Genomic DNA, 18,241 nt, shown 5'->3' on the forward strand with positions numbered 1-18,241 from the left:
AGGTTAGTGTTAATCAAGAAGGAGAACGGCCTCAAACTTGTATAAATAATGCAATTTTTTTCTGTTATATATGTGTAGAATTAACTCCAAAATTGCAAACATGGAAACTTATCGTCCTGTAAAGACATGCTAAAAACTTTATTTTGGGTGTAAACTTGGTGACTAGAAGAAAAATTGGACACCCCCCCCCCCCCCAACTACATATGTCACTCATCATCTATTTTATTCCTGACAAGCTAGTTCAAATAATCAACACTGGACTTATTTTTGTCTGACAAATATTGTATTGAATCACCTTGAAAACTAGGAAAACTGTGCACTATCATAATTTGCCATCCATGATATGGTCTGCATGCCACAGTGAAGAACTCCTGACACCAGTGCCTTCTGAGAATGTGACAAGGAGTCAAGGCAGATACAGTGGCAAACATTGTGTGTTATGCAGATGATACAACATTGAGCAATACACACCATGACACAACAGAACTGCATCAGGCAACACAGGAAAAACTAGAACTAGTAATGGATTGGTTTTCTTCTAACGAACTCCTGTGTAATCCTGATAAAACACAAGAACTAATTCTGGGTTAAACTACAGCTGTTGAAAGCAAATCAATAAAATTGTTAGGATTCCACATTGATTCAAAATTAAACTGGGAGGAACACATTAGCCATATCTACGAGAGAATAGCAAGAGTGTGTTATCTCATCTGGAGACTGACAGATGTAGTCACAGATGAGTATCTAAAGGTGGTATATTTTGGCCTCTTTCAGTCACACATTTCCTACGGCATATTGTTATGGGAACATTCTTGCTTTGTGAGTGAAATTCTGAAAATTCAAAAAAAAGTAATCAGAATAATGAGCAAAGTTAAGCCCAAGGAACACTGCCACCCCCTCTTTATCAAGCACATGGTATTAACTGTTGTGAATCTGTACATCTACACAGCACTGCTTTATGTCAAAAGCAACTTAAATGAGTTCGAGACCAGAGAGAACATACATCCCCACAACACCAGAGGCAAAATGGACTTGGACATATCTAGACACAGACTCACAAAGACTGCAAGCTCACACAAAATAATGAGTTTAAAACTCTTCAATAAACTTCCAGCATCTGCTCGGTCACTGACCAGTAATATTTTCAAACGTAAGGTTTATGACTGGTTACTCAAACACTGATTTTATAAGATAACAGAATATTTTGAAATAATCATTGACATTAGTACATAAGAATATTCCTAAAAGAAAAGGAATTAAATTGTAAAAACTTTACTGTAAAGTTATTGTTAATTGTATATTTAATGTTCAGACCTATTCCGCTGTAAGTGGTCAATGGTGAATAAACTGAATACTGAATACAGGAGGCAGTGAAGGAGATATGTAAGCCAACCCATCATTTCAAGGACACTGTGCATTAGATGAACCACCCTTTTTGTCTTTTTGTCTCAAGGGGATCTCAACACATTTGTTCATTATTTGAATTGTCAAGGCAGCAGGCTCAGCTACCAGCTTTGCATCTGAAAGGACAGAATCTTATTTATCACGACCATGTCATGCAGTCTTTCCTGAATATTTCTCCAAGGAAGGTGAAATGTTTTCTTGTAATGATATTGAGTATATTATGGAAGCTTTTGGCCATGATCTGAGAGTAAACGAGTGGCATCTGGTTCACAGATTCCAACAAATTTCCTTCGGTTCAGACTGTTTGTGCAATTAATCTGAAAAACACATATGAGAACTTCAAACTGCTACTCACACTTGTCCCATATGGAAAATAGAAATGGTGTATATGTGGAAATTTCAGTTCTTCTCAAAATGCAACTTAGGTACACACAGCACAACTGGTGTCTATCCAAGTGAGACAGCAGAGATGGGAAAAATCTCTGTTATGGAGAAAAAATGGCTTGCTTTAAACAAGCCACTGCCTGGACACAAGACAATGGAGAACACTCCTGATGTTGAAAAATTTATGAAACCAATGGACAAAACTTATGTAGACTCATGTTCTTAATGAGAGAATTTTCCACGGATCAGTGAAGTAATGATAGAAGAAGGAAATTTTGTAGAAGCACGAATTCAGGGTTAATGTCGGATTAATAATTTCTTGATTTGTTGAAAGAATGGCATGGCTGTCTTTCAGAAGCACAAGAAGTTTTTAGGCAACCATAACACATAGAACTAATGTGATATTGTACAAGAACTACTGAAATCGTACTATCTTATGGTATGCAACATGTCACATAAACTACATCACTTGATGATTAGTCTGAGTTTATCCTTGATAACCTTGGAGCATTAAGAGACAAACATGGAGAACAGTTCCACCAGGACATTTCTTTAACAGAAAATCATTATCAAGGCAAATGGAGTACTGCAGTGTTGTAAGATTACTGCTGGTCCTTATGAAGTGATGTTTCTGTGACAAAGTACTGCTGAAAATATGGGAAAAAGTAGTTACTCATTTCTTTGCTTTGTTTGTATACTGACAGATTTTGTTTGCTGTTTGAAATTGGAAGTCTTGTTGGAAGAGTTTGTCATTTTGCAATATAAATTTAATACATAAGCTGCCAAAGCAATTACAAAAACCATTATTACATGAAACCTGGGGGCTGCAGGGAAAGTCTGAAATTAAATCTGGATTCATCGTCTAATCATCTCCTAGAAACAATGTTTATTAATGCTGTAATGAGGAAAAGAGGTTTTTGCTGACCAGTGTAATTGGTACAGAGCTTTGAGATGTTTTTTTAAGCAAAAATATTGTTTATCAAGCATATGAAGCAGTGAAGTACCTTACATCCACAATGTTCATATTCTACTGCTACTTTAGTGACACAGCAATAAAATCTTGCTATGTGATGAACGTTGAAAGTAATTTATAAATATGTTCCACACAATACTGATTCAGTACAAATCATATTAAAAAAGAATTATAAAATGTAAAATAATAAACTTACATGATCAAATGGACACAGTTTATAAACATATTCAGAATCCGTAAATTCAAAACATTCTCCATCCAATGGAGCAAACTCATCCTCTTCACCATAATCTTTCTCCATGGATTCTTGCAACTGCTTTATTTCACGCTGCACATCCCTTAGGTTACGATCGGCTTCTTCAAACTCTGACCGAGCCCTTGTAGCTTCTACGAACACACACGAAAAAACAACCAACCACCTTAACAGCAGCAGCAACAGTTCCAATTATTAAATTACATCTACCTGAATAAGAGGGAGAAAATCTCATACATTATGAAAAACTTACAGCACAACTGTTTGCGAATTTCTAAGAATGTGGACAAATAACACTTACTATACTGATAGCAGAAATAATGGTAACTCCAAGAGACATGTGCTTCATCCCTCGAGTGGATGCCAAATATGTCTCCAAATAACCAAACAGTGGGAAATGCATTATGAAAAGGATAGTTACAACTCACCATATAGCAAAGATGCTGAGTTGCAGTGAGACACAACAAAAAGACTGTCACACAATAAGCTTTCTGCCAACTAGGCCTTTGTCAAAAATGGACTACACACACACACACACACACACACACACACACACACACACACCCGCGCGCGCGCGAGCGTGTGCGAATGCAACTCGCACACACGACCACAGTCTCTCGCAGCTGATGCGAGACTACGAACAGCAATGCATGATGGGATAGGCAACTGGATGGGGGTAAGGAAGAGGCTGGGATGGTGAGGAGTAGCAGGATAAGAGTGGGGGACAGTAAAGTGCTGCTGCAGGAGCATGCAGGGATGAGGTGGAGAGAGGGTGGGGCAGCTGGGTGCAGTCGGGACATTAGACGGAGGGGGTAAGAGGGAGGGGATGGGGGGGGGGGGGGAGGTTAGTGGAACAGGAGAGAAGTAGAAAGACTGGAAGCATTGGTGGAATAGAGGGCTGTGTAGTGCTTGAATGTGAACAGGGAAGGAGCTGAACAGGGAAGGAGCTAGACAGGTAAGGACAATGACTAACGTAGGTTGAGCCATAAGGGTTACGGGAATGTTGGATATATTGCAGGGAGAGTTGTAAGGCCAACGACTAATGAAGGTTGAGGCCAGGAGGGTTACAGGATGTAGGACATATTGCAGAAATCTACCTGCAACACATCCTATGGATATTTTGAAGGGAGAGTTCTGCAATATATCCTACATTCCCATGAACCTCCTGGCCTCAACCTTCATTAGTCATTGTCCTCACCCATCTAGTCCCTTCCCTGTTCCCATTCCAGCACTACACAGCCCTCTGTTCCGCCAACACTTTCAGTCTCTCCCCTTCTTCGCTACCCCCCCCCCCCCCCCCCACTCCATCTAACATCCCGACTACACCTAGTTGCCCCACCCTCTCTCCACCTCGTCCCTGCATGCTCCTGCAGCAGCACTTTACTGCCCCCCACTCTTATCCTGCTACCCCTCACTGCCCCAGCCTCTTCCTTACCCCCACCCAGTTGCCTATCCCATCATGCACTACTGTTTGTAGTCTGGCTTCAGCTGCCAGAGTCTATGGTTTTGTGTGTGTGTGTGTGTGTGTGTGTGTGTGTGTGTGTGTAAAAGAAGAATGTGGCTCTGCCAGTAAATACACAACAGCTATCACACTATGTCCCCCTCACCTTGTTGGGAGGGTTATTGTGACAACCACTTTGAAGGTGAACAATGACTACACATACATACCATCAGTTCCAGTAGACAATAATTTAAATTTTACAGTTTTGAACAAACTTTACCCAATAACTCTACAACTTGTTACATAAAATCTTATTTATATTTCTTCAACCTCTCAGTCCACATTTAAGTTGTGCACTGTTGGTTGCTTATTGCACTGGTAGAATTACAGCATTGTCTGTTTACAAGGGCATGCTGAAAAATAATGTCTCCAAACTTAATGACTCCAAAAAGAAATTATTAACATTCTACATCTTTATCCTTTACGTCTACATATTTGCAGCCTTCTGCCACTAGAGGGCTCCAAATTGCAGTGTGTAACAAGGCAGTGTGTATTTAACTATGTCAGTGCATAAGAAGCAGTGAGGTGTAATTGAGTTTCAAATGCGAACAGTTTGTTCACACATGGAGCACCCTCTCCTTCAGCACAATTCCACACCACATATGGTGCTACAATAATTTGACCAATTGGGTTCACTGGCATCGAACATCCTCCATAAAGTTCCAACTTAGCACAATGTGATTTTCACCTGTTCCCAAAACTTACAGAATACTTTCAAGAACTTCACTTTGATAGTGATGATGTGGTGCAAGCAGGGTGAGGCTGTCGTTCTGTCTGAAAAGTCAAACATTCTACACTGACAGTTTCAACAAACTTGTCTCTTGTTGGGAGAAATTTGTTTGTCACCACGGTGACTACAATGATAAATAAATATGGGGACATCAAGAATGTCAAACAGTAGAACATCCTGGCTGGAATATCTACAATTATGAAAAGGATAGATCGCTACTCACCGTAAAGGTGACACTGACACACCGAGTTGCAGACAGGCACAGAGGAAACACTGTTACACACTGTGCTTTTGGCCAAAGCCTTCTTCAGAAAAGAAAGAAGAACATTCACACAAGCAAGCATACCTCATGTACACATGACCACTACCTCCAGCTGCTCTGGCCAGACTGCAAATGTTGTTTTGAATTAAAGAAACAGTCCTAAGGGGCAGTGAAAGGGGGAGGCGTAGGGTACGGGTGAAGGGAGACAAGTGGAGTGTGGACTGAACAGAAGGCAGCAGGACAAGGCTGTCAGACACAGTGTTGGGCGGCTCTGTGGTGAGCAGGGCACATGGAACAGAAAAGAAGAGGAGCAGAGAATGGAAAAAGATCAGTGGGTACATAGGCAGAGAACAGTGTACAATCAGTGTGAGGGGACATGAACCGGGAGGAGGTGATAAGACGAAAGGGGCAGAAACTGTTGGATGGAGGGTGTGGGGGCAGTGGGTTATCATAGGTTAAGGCCAGGATATTTCAGGAGTGGAGAATGTATTGTACGGACAATGCCCATCTGTGCAGTTCAGAAAAGCTGGTGGAAGAGTGAAGGATCCAGTTGCTCCAGGTAGTGAAGCACACATTGAAGTCAAGCATGTTATGTTCAGCTGCATGATGTGCCACAGGATGGTCCACTTTGCTCTTGGCCACAGTTTGAATGTGGCCATTCAACCTGGTGGACAAGTGGTCTGTAGGCATACTAATACAAAAAGCTGTGCAATTACTGCAGCAGAGCTGGTATATGACATGACTGGTTTTACACAGGTCCTGTTCTCTGATGGGGCAGCATAAGCCTGTGATAGTTCTGGAATAGGAAGTACTAGAGGTGTGGATGGGCAGGTCTTGCACATAGATCTTCCATAAGGATATGATCCCTCTGCCTAGGTGCTGGGACTGTCAGTGGCATAGGGATGGGCAAGGATGCTGTGGAGGTTGGATGGACAATCACTTTAAACCTTCTTCACGTGGGACGAGGCAGCTAATGTTCATGTGGATGGGGACACGACATCCGACCTCATAAAAGGCTGCGCTGTTGGCACACAGGAAGTGCTGGTTAACATGATTGTGCTCTCCAGCAACTGTTGTCAGCTTTATTTGGCCTACATAGATTTCAAGATTGAGATTTATTTCTTAATTTCATCTGAATGAAAGAGGAGATATTTTTGAAGCTGCACACCATCAATGAAAAAGATTTCTACTGCCAAGATACAAACATGAGACAGGCGGTAAACTCAGAGATGAGTACACATATGTTACAAAAAATTTCATAATAGCAAAAACTTCCAGTGTGGAACATACATTTTTCTTCAGACATAAACTGGCAGCCAAGATAAGATTTTTAGGCACTGGGGAAACATTCCAGTCCTTGGCCTTTGCAACAAGAATTGCCAAAAATTAATTATTTATAATAAATAACATTGATTATTGAGATGGAATGTAACATTCTTAGCGTGAACTCACTTAAGATGAACTCTTGGTTAATGCAAAAAAATAAATAAATAGAAAATTTAAACTGGCCCCAGCAGCAATACGATAGTTCTTATTAGAAGTTATATCTGTTAATACAAATTTCAGTTAAGGTAGATTATAAACTCTCTTTCAGTCCCTAGCATAATTGAATTTCATTGCAACACAAACTTCTAATGTTACACTATTTTAAAGTGTTATTTTTTCCAAAATGAATGCAAGAACTGTAACTACAAAGCTAAGTACCCACTGTTGACTCATTTCTGACGCATTGTAGGTCTGCAGCCATGATTATCACCTTAACAATCAGCACGTACAACACATTTAAGTAAATTCAATAATGTGTGCATTGACATTTACAAACATATTCGATGCCAGGTGTTCTTTTAGTCATAGCCACACTGAGTTAGCATACTGAACAAAAATCTACAAACAGTAGCACGGGAAACACGGCATGAGGAAACAGGCAACTCTAAATGCACAGGTAAAGCTTAATATTCTTGCTGAAGTGGCACATGGTACAAAGAAAACAGCAATTACAGAGCAGTTTCGAATTCCAAAATAATTAAGAATTCTGCACCAGGTTCCAGAAACAAATCTAAAATGACTTTGAGACATTACTGCTAGAATGGTTCAATCATACTCATGTATTTAACATACCTTTGAGTGACCCTATGAAGCAAATGAGATTACCAAAAATAAAGGCGTTTAAGACTTCAGTTGGTCTGCTGGTTGGCTGTATTAGTTCCAAAAGAGACTTTAAATTTCATCTGTACACATTCTGGTGAAGCAAATGAATTTGATGAAGAAAGTGCAAACAGTTGCTTACATAAATCAAACCGAATGATTGAAAAAGTATGCCTCATACGATGTGTTCAATATGGATGAAACTGGACTTTTCTACAGACTTTTTACAAATCACACCCTGAGGATAAAAGGTAATCGTGTCATTGTGGAGCATGAAGCAAACATGTAACTGTTGCTCTTGTATGTAACGCAGTCAGCAGTGAAGAGTTTCATACCTGAGTTATTGTTAAGTCCAAGAAACTGCATTGTTTTATAAACATAAATATGGACACTTTACTTCACATCTACTCTCACCATTACAAAGCTTGGATTAACGGCACATCATTTCACAAGTGGCTTCTGCATTTCAACAGTTGAATGGTTATTCAAAAACAGACACTGCCCACAACATACTGGATCTGAACATAACAAACAAAAAGGTTCAGTTTTTTCCACCAAACGTGACAAGGCATCATGGACCAAGGCATCATTTCTCTCATGGAGGGAGCTTATCACAAGTGATTGTATGAACTGCAATTCATGCAGCTGAAAACAGTACTGCAACCCCAAATTGGAATCTGCTTGGTGCAATAAAATCCATCGCAGCAGCCTAGAACAACATGTCACCACATCATATGCAGAAGTGCATTAATAGAGGCTAGAGAAATAGCAACACTGAAGATGTCCATGAGTTAGATGATGCCACTTCACCTGATGAATGGACAGTTCTGCAAAACACTGCAAATCCTGGGATTGGTTTAGAGGAATTCTCTAGTGCAGACAAAGGCATTGGCATATGTGCTTCTGTGGAATCTGATGTGCCAAAAGCTGTGACTAGGGTCATAAGAAGAAAGTGAGGTGGGAGAGAATACAGAAGCTATTCCATCTGCTATCAGGAGATGTTTACACCCTTGGACAGTTTAGAATGATTTGCTTCAACATCAGATGTCACTGCTGGGTTTACAGAAGCTACTGTAACAACTAGTTGTGAAATTAAAAGATATTTTCATTCCCATGAACATCAGCGAACCATGTTTGAATTTTTTCCAAGAAAATAGTGTAAACTGTGAGTACTTGTACTTTTACAGTCACTTTATAGTGTTATAGGCGTACAGTAATGTATACATATTAAAATCTGTGTTCACTTACTATAAGCTCTTGATTTTTTGGTCCCGTTGGATTCATGTTAATGAGATTATACTGTTGTACTTGTATTAAATGAATAAGAATGACCCAGAATCTTACAGAAAACGAAATGTTAAAAAAACTTAAAGCGGACGGATGCGAACATGCTACCTTCTTCGTCACAACTCACAAGCCCACGACACTATGAACTGTGATACAGCTTCGACACAGAAACCTAGCTTCCGTATATGGCATACACCACCTAAAGGCTGTATCTACATATGTCATTATTTGATATTAAATATGCAAACTGCATTTTGATATAAATCAATGTTGTGTTGTAGCACTGAAATGGTATACTTCCATAGCACACAAGTTATAACACTAGAAACATCAACTATACCTATCTAGCCTTTACCTACCGATACGTTGTTTCCTATCTTTTATTGTAATAAACCATAGCTAAAATGATGCGTTTTAGAGAGATCTTCAATTTTCTGATGCTCTGAAACAGTTTAGATTCATACCACATACTCTACGAGGAAGAAAACCCACCAAATATGTTGTTTAATGCCATACAATATGGTGGCTGCTATGTTCTGCGTGCAACGTAAAATAATGTCGCATCTCATTGGTCACGTTCCTCTCCACGAGGCAAAAATCTGACATGCCGGGTTCTTTATTTCATGCTCCACAGTGTAGTGGAACATGGAATTCCAAGCTGTGATGTCACCAGCTCCTCATCCATGTGCTTTTTCACATACCGTGACAGGAGGGATGGGGAGGATCTTGGATAGGATGTCCCTTATTTCAGGGTATGATGATAGATAATCACAGCCCTGACAAATGATGTTCAGTTCTTCCAGTCCAGTGTGGTATTGGATGACGAAGGGGACATGCCGAAGAGGACATGCCTTTGCAGCTAGTTCTTGGGTGGTGGTAGGAGGATTGAAGGTGTGCAAGATGACATACAGGAAATCTGTCTGTGGACTAGGTCGGGGGACAGTGCCTGTCTGTGAAGGCCTTTGTGAGATCCTGAGCATACTAAGCATGAGACTTCTTGTCACTGCTGATATGCTGTCCCCGGGTGGTAAGGCTGTATGGGAGGGAGTTTAGGATGTGGAAGGAATGGCAGGTGCCAAAATGCAGGTACCGTTGGTGCTTGATGAGTTTAATGTGGACAGAGGTGTGGATGGTAGGTGGTCAACATCCAGGAAGGAAGTACGCTGGCTTGAGGAAGACCAGGTGAAGCAAATGGGAGAGAAGGTGTTGAGGTTGTGAAGGAATGAAGATGGGGTGTGTTGGCCTTTGAATCCAGGTCATGGTGATACCATCAATGAATCTGTAGGGATGTTTCTCTACCTAACTTACAAGTTTCACTATGAAGTAGTGAAACAAGGTACGGCAGGTGCAGCACAAAGTACAATGTCCACAATCAGTTAAGAAATACTTTTATTTAACAACTACACTATGATAAAAAAACATGAAATAGTTTGAAAATTTACAGATGCTGAAGAAAGTTTTTCACCGATGAAGTAGCACTTGACAAAGGAATGGCAAGGTAGGAAGAGTGGACAATGAGCAAAGTCACAACCTTGTCCCTACATATCACCAGTATGACACAGATATTTTCGGAATTAGTTGTATCTGGCAGAAGACATGATGCAAAACACATATTTACATGCTCCACTACATAGCAGGCATAAGATGGCATGGTGTAGGTGTGTCATTGAACACCACAGTAAGAGTCTCAGTAAAAAATACATCACCACGTGGAATGACCATTGTAGCAGGTGCACAGAGCAGAAGCTGATGTTAATGCTGTGTTGAGAAGGCGATGATAGGGTATGAGGCTAAGTGGGTGGAAGCCTAGGAACTGAGCTATTGTCATGTACAAGTACTCTGTGACTGTAGTAAATCTGTTGCCTTAGCAAGCTAAGGACTTTTGGACTTGCTAATACAGATGGCCGAGGGGCGAGGGTGTGTTGGAAGCCTGGTGGCTCCTTTTGACAGCTGAAAGTGCAAGCACCGAGCATTGTGAGTGTGAACCACTGGTGCGTCTTGTGAGAACAGATTGTGCAGCTCCTGGTTGTGGTACTGGAAATGCTTTAAATAATGCTGTTGAGGAAGTGTATGGGGCAAGATACCCGGCTGTTGACAGTGGCTGAGGCGAAATAGCTGCATTGGACATAGGCTGCAGGAGAGTTGGGTTGTTTTGGGGGAAGAGACCAAACTGCGAGGTCATCGGTTTAGGGAAGGACGGGGAAGGAAGTCGGCCGTGCCCTTTCAAGGGAACCATCCCGGCATTTGTCTGGAGCGATTTAGGGAAATCACGGAAAACCTAAATCAGGATGGCCGGGCGCGGGATTGAACCGTCGTGCTCCCGAATGCGGGTCCAGTGTGCTAACCACTGCGCCACCTCGCTCGGTGGGCTGCAGGAGAGCTAATGGGGCAGGGGCGTGAGCATCCTGCACATTGGGGATGCTGCTGCCTGTGTTGTTGATGGATGGTGGATCAAGAATAAAGTTGGCACATAATGGTGGGTTTCCTATGGTGTCCTAAGCTGAAGTGAGGCATGTCGGCATCTCAGAGGCTTCGTGGCGGGAGTGCTTGGCTCAGTGTCGGCAGTGGTGGCACTGTCAGAGGTGCTGGTGCTGCCATGAATCTGTGGCACTTTTATGAGGATGGTAATCTGGCTGGGTTGTATGGGATTCAGAAGAGTGTAGGTGGGCTTCAAACCATTGATCAAAATGCTGATACAGATGAGGTGGAAATATAAGGCAGATGTCTCCGAGTCCTGCTTCAGGACCAGCACGGTGCTGATGAGAGGTTGGCCACATGCAAGTTATGCAGTCCTGCAAGCTGGTGATGAATTCAGGGATAAAGTCGTGAAATCGCCCGGCACGGTGAGTGGCTGACCATAAACAAGTTCGGCAGCCAAAATACCAAGATCGCACATGCAAGTGACGTGGAGGCCAAGACGTACCAGCGACATGGCTGCGGTCCAACTGTTATGGCAGAGGAGGGTGGCCTTCAACGTACAGTAGAGCCATTACACAACGCCACTGGCAGCTGCCTGGTAGCTTGATGTCAACTGCAGGTCAGTCCTGCAGAGATCTGTCAGCTCGTGAAGAAGGGTAGATGTAAACTAGTGCCACGATATGTAGTGACGTGGCACCAGCAGCCAAAACAGGAATCCACGTGGAGATGAAGGCGGTGGCTACTGTGATGGCAGTGATGTTGGGTATTAGGATTGCAACCAGTCCACTATGGTGAGGAGGTAGTGACACCCATCAGAGGAAAGTAGAGAGCAAACAATGTCCTCACGAATATCGGTGAACTGTTGCCTGGTGACAAGTGTGCTGACAGAGGAGACAGGGGTCGGTTCGAGTCCTTCAGTCCCTCTGAATACCTGGCCACATGAAATGTTGCATCACCAGAGCAGCGGACATGTGCACAGGGTGCATTGAGCCAGTGGAAATGTTGCACCGGATACTGCTGTCTGAGCCAGGGGCCAACTTGCTTTAAAGATGGAGTGTAGAAGTTATGTACTTGCAGACACGGGCGAGTTTCAGGTGATGCTGCTGGATGGTGCTAAATGCCTCATAGTCCAGGGACAAGGCAACAACACAGGTGCGGCTGAGGTAGTCGGCGACAGTGTTGCCCATTCTTGCGATGTGATATATGGCAGTAGTAAATTCAAAAATGAATGACATCTGCCAGAAGTGATATAGGGAGAACTGCTCAATGTCTTTTGCAAGGTCACATGTTATAGGCTTGTGGTTGGCGAAGACCGTGAAGTGATGAGCCTCCACCAACGCTTGAACGTATTTGATACCCTGTAGATGATGAGGAGCCCTGTATCGTGTGTGCTTCAGTGCCACTGAGTGGCATTAGCTGGAGAAGAAAGCGAGCACCTGCCAGGTGTTGCCAACATGCTGCTGCAGCACAGCACTGAAGGCCATTTGGCTGGGATCGACCACAATGGCAAACAGGGCACTGGGGCGTGGGTGGGTGAGAATGGTAGCACCCCCCCACAAGTCGCACTTGGCAGCAGAGCCCCTGTCTTGTATTTACACCATCCACAGCACCGGTTTGTTGCCCTCTGTTTTGGTGCCATGAAGGGCTGCAGGGAGCATCTCCTGCATAGCAGCAGCAACAGCAGTCCTCAGATGGCAGTGTAAGAAGTTTAATATGCTGAGCAAGTGGCGGCAGTCCCAGAAACTTTATGGGGACAGGAATTCGAGGATAGCTTGCACCTTGTCACGCAGGGCACATGAGTGGGCAGCAGAGATTGCATGGCCCAGGAATATCACCTCACTGGCACTGAGAATGCACTCTGCTGAGTTGTTGATGTTGTTGTTGTTGTTGTTGTTGTTGTTGGCGTTCTAGAGACACTCAAAAATACTGCAGAGGATCTTGGGGTGTTTGTGGGCATCGTGGAAAGAACTAGCATGCCATCCAAGTAGGTGAAACAGCACGACAAGCCTTGCAAGATGCCGTCCCAGAAACACTGCCATCATTACACAGCATTACAGAGGTCAAAGGTCATGAATGTGTTCTCGTAGAGCGCAAATAGTGTGACGATGGCAGTCTTCTGGATATCCTTTGGTGTGACCAGAATCTAGGTGAAAGCTTTGGCATGGCTGACCATGCTAAAAACTGTAGATCCAGCCAACACATTGCTGTAGCTGTATAGGAGTGGCACTGGATACCAATCAGGGATGGTACGGGTGTTTTAACTTGCGGTAATCAACGTATGGACACCAGGAGCCATCTTTCTTCTTGGCATGTTGAAGGACAGACGCCCACGGGCTCTGTGAAGGATGCAGCATGCCGGCAGCAAGCAGCCCTTCAAACTTGGCCTTGGCAATCTTGAGTTTGTGCAGTCATAAGGGTCATGGCTGGCAGAAGACACATGGTTCATGGGTGGTGTCGATGTAGTGGACAGTTGAATGGCGGACCTTCTGAGGTGTGCTGGATGGATGTGTGAGAATATAAAACTGCGCCAAGGCAGTGCATTGGCCAGAATATGCCATCTCCTGCACATAGAAGAAAACAGGGAAATGAGTGGTGCAACTTTTTGATCTCCTGATAGTGCTGTCAATGAGGTGCCAGCTGGCAATGTCAGGAGCAGGCAGTAGTAACTGATGAAGTCGGAAGACACAAATCGCAGAACTGGTGTCGATGAGGAATGGCATGGCAGAGCTAACATCATAGACGAACAGGCACTGGGAGAGCAAGCAACAGCCAGATACACCTAATCCCTCGGCTGTTGGGATTTGTGTGCTAAGAACAGTGTTCCCTGCAGTTTGCAGCATACAGGCCAAAGCGCACGCGGTACGAGAAGAGGCTGGCTGGGTCACGGGAGGGATTGGCGGGTGGCTAGAGCTGGGCCGGTGGTAGCTGTTGTTGGGCCAATGGCTGGGGCTGCGCAGATTCAGTGGTCAGAACTGAGGTGGTCCACCGTTTCCTGCAGTGCTGCCATGTCAGCAATGAGTCAGATGAGGATGTAATACACTCCCTGGCTACTGTCTACTATGCTGTGGGCTGGTTGGGTGGGGAGTGGCCAGTGACGTCATTCGTGGCGCATTGAGTGGCAAGGGGGAGCTCACGGCAAGGTGGCTAGCAGAATGACGACCAGCTGACTGCGCCAGGTAGAGGGACGGCTGGCAAGTGGCAGTTGCATGAAAGGAAGCCAGCATCTTGTTCACCCTATAAGTGAGGCCAACGGTGCTGGTGGACAGAGGTCAGAGTGCGACAGCACAGATTCCTTTATTGGGGCTGGGACATGAGCCAGTCAGATGTATAAGAAATTGTCAGAAATTATACGTGGCTATGTCAAGCTTTGGAGATTGTTTAGGAATCGTGAGGGTTGCCAGTCTCAATACTACTCAAAGGAAAGAAAGACTCTGACATGCTACATTTCTGACGATTTGAGTTGCGTCACAAAATGGCAACGGAGAATCTTTTAACAGTCTGTGGCCAGGGGCCATCTGATGACATCGTGGACCTCCATTGCATATGTCAGCTCCAGCTCGCTGACCACAACAGCAAATCCGGCAGCATCTGGTGATGCCGCAGCCAGCGAAGATGATATCCACTGAAGAAAACCACATGTGTGGGTTCCGCAGCAGGTGAGCTGCTATATGGCCATGTGGAATAGTGGTGGCATGTGAAGGATTGTGCATTGGTTTGTTGACACTGGGAGGGACGGTTGCAGCGATAGCAGAAGCAGGGGCCAGGGTGGGCATCGGTATGGAGTCTGGCGGTGGGCTGACAGTGGATGGGGGCACTGTGAGTTGTGCATGTAGGATAATGTGCAGCATTCCAGCTCTGCAAGGAGCATGGTCAGCTTGCCAATGATGTGTTCTGCTGACACAGCAGCCATGTTCAGTGAGATGTCTGTTGAGCTGGTGTGGAAGCCATGGTCACTAGGTTGCACAAGAGTTGATGAAACATACACATGAAAAACAGTTCGTGATTAGAAGCACTCTATTGTTAGTAGCACGGAAACAAAAGTTGCTGATGGGTTGTTCATGAGTACAGGAGTCTAAACAATTGTTAACGGGATGAGGTGGTCAACAACATGATGTAACAGAAAATTAGGTCAACTGAGGTTATTGTCGGGTCACCAGTGTAGCCACGTTTCTCTACTTAACTTACGAGTTTGACTATGAAAGAGAGAAACAGAGCATGGTAGGCACTGCACAAAGAAAAATGTTCAACTAACCTACTGCAAAAAAACAGGAAATACTCTCAAAATTTACAGAAGCTGAAGAAAGTTACTTGCCAATGTGGGTGGTACTAGACACAAGTGCAGCATGACAGAAATAGCATACACTGGGCAAAGTCATAATTTTGTCCCCTAATATCACTATCACCAATATTTTTTGACACAGGGTGCAAAAATAATCATCCTTGATGGAAGATGCATTAAAAACCTGTTTATATGGCTCGCTGCATAGCAGGTGTACAGTCGGAGTAGCATGGCTATGTCTTTACACTTCATGGTGAGTGTCTCTGTACTACACGCACTGTCACCTGGCATCACCATTACGTTGCGGAACAGAAGCTGATGTTGATGCTGCGAGGAGAAGAAAAGACTCAAAGTGAGGCTAGGTCACTGGAAGCAAGGGATGTAAGGAAGTGTTAAGAGATAGATGGCTGGTGAAAGGCTGCCACAAACATGAATCAGATCAGGGGTTTGGGGTTTTGGTAAGCTACGAAGGTTTCCTTTAGAAGGCCCATAAACAGGTTGGCACAGGTGGATTCCATGTGGATGCTCATGGCTGTGCTGTGTATTTGTTTGTATATCTTCCTTTCAAACGAGAAGTAGTTGTATGTTAGGATTAAGTTAGTAACATGTATGAGGAATGACGTAGTGAGTCTGGAGTCTGAAGAACATTGAGAGAGGTAGTGCTCAAAAGCAACAAGACCATGAGCATTAGCAACGTTGGTGTCTAGGGAAGTGGCATCAATAGTGATGAGTAGGGATCCACGAAGTAAAGGGGTGTGGATGGTGGTGAGTCAGTGTATGAAGTGGTTGGTATCTGATGTGGGAGGCTTGATTTGGGTTGCTGATTGGAGATGTTGATCAATGAGGGCTGAAATTCTTTCAGTGGTAGCACAATAACTGGCTAGAATGGGGTGTCCAAGATTGCTGTGTTTGTGAATTTTGGAGAGCATGTAGAAGGTGAGTGTGCAGGTTGTCATAGGGCTGAGGAGGGAAATTGATTCAGGGGAGAGGTTCAGGGTAAGGCTTAAGGCTTTAGCTGAGATTGAGGTTATGGTCGACTTCTGGGATAGGATTACTCTGGCAGAGATTAAAGGTGAATGAGTCAAACAATTGGCAGAGACCTTCCCCCAGATAGTCACTGCAGTTCATAATGACAGCAGTAGAACCATTGTCCACAAGTAGGAGGAGGAGGAGGAGGAGGAGGAGGAGGAGGAGATTTAGTGTTTAACGTCCCGTCGACAACGAGGTCATTAGAGACGGAGCGCAAGCTCGGGTTAGGGAAGTATGGGGAAGGAAATCAGCCGTGCCCTTTCAAAGGATCCATCCCGGAATTTGCCTGAAGCGATTTAGGGAAATCACGGAAAACCTAAATCAGGATGGCCGGAGACGGGATTGAACCGCCGTCCTCCCGAATGCGAGTCCAGTGTGTTAACCACTGCGCCACCTCGCTCTGTGTGTCCACAAGTAGGATGATTAGATGATGATCTGTTTTGAAGCTATGTGTGTATGTCTTTTATTGGGCTGAAAGAGTGATGTTCTCAGGAAGGGACTTGGGAAAGGACGGTGTTTTGAAGCTATGTGTGTATGTCTTTTATTGGGCTGAAAGAGTGATGTTCTCAGGAAGGGACTTGGGAAAGGACGGTGTGGCCAAGTTGGACGTAAGAAATTCCTTAAAGGTGACCAGGCAGGGGGCCTCTGCCAGTTGTCTGTCATCTCCTGGATTCTGCCAGACTGATCCAGTCCCAGAAGACCAACATAACCTTCAATCCCTGATTAAAGCATTAGGCCCTTCACAGAATCTCTCTCCTGAATCCATTTCCTCCTCACCCCTGTGACACCGTGCACACCCACCTTCTACATGCTCCCCAAAATCCACAAACCCGACAATCCTCGATGCCCCAATGAAGCTAGTTCATGTGCCCTTACTGAAAGAATTTCAGCTCTCACTGACCAACATGTCCAACCAATTTCCCAAATAAACTCATGTCAAAGATACCAACTATTTCCTTCACAGACTCTCCACCATCTCCATCCCTTTACCTAGCATCCCTCATGCCCATGGTCTTGCTGCTATTGAAGATTATCTCTCCCAACCTCCTTCAGACTCGAAAACCACTACCTCATTCCTCACACACCTTCCTAACAATCTTAACACACAACTACATCTCCTTTGAAGGGGAGGTATACAAACAAATCTATGGCACCCATATGGGATCCACCTATACCATCCTATTTGTGGGCCATCTACAAAAACCATTCATAGCCTATCAAAAACCCAAACACCTGGTCTAGTTCAGCTTCACTGATGATATCTTCACAATATGGACTCAGGGTCATGACATCCTATCCTCATTTCTTCACAATCTCGACACCTTTTCTCCCATCGGTTTTGCATGATCCTCCTCAATCCAGCTTGCTACCTTCCAGTCCACATTTTAAACCCATCAACCACAAAGAGTACCTGCATTTCAACAACTGCCATCCCTTCCACACCAAAAAATCTCTCCCATTGAGCCTGGCCACCCGGTGACCTCTGATAAGAACTGTCTTGTCCAGTATGATGAAGGTGTCACAGTATCTCCACTCCTCCCTCCCCAAATCCTCCCACCACCTCATTACCAGCTGC

General features: G+C 44.1%; 1 protein-coding gene across 1 annotated transcript in view; it reads right to left on the reverse strand.

The window, feature by feature from the left end:
- Positions 1–18,241, reverse strand: part of LOC126088512 (glucosidase 2 subunit beta) — a 182,478-nt gene that overhangs the window by 22,357 nt on the left and 141,880 nt on the right. The window contains exon 9 of the mRNA XM_049906658.1: positions 2,958–3,148. Within this exon, the coding sequence (XP_049762615.1) occupies positions 2,958–3,148 (191 nt within the window). The remainder of the gene's footprint in view (positions 1–2,957; positions 3,149–18,241) is intronic.

The sequence above is a fragment of the Schistocerca cancellata genome, chromosome 6 (assembly GCF_023864275.1).
Source record: "Schistocerca cancellata isolate TAMUIC-IGC-003103 chromosome 6, iqSchCanc2.1, whole genome shotgun sequence".
In the NCBI taxonomy this organism is placed as follows: domain Eukaryota; kingdom Metazoa; phylum Arthropoda; class Insecta; order Orthoptera; family Acrididae; genus Schistocerca; species Schistocerca cancellata.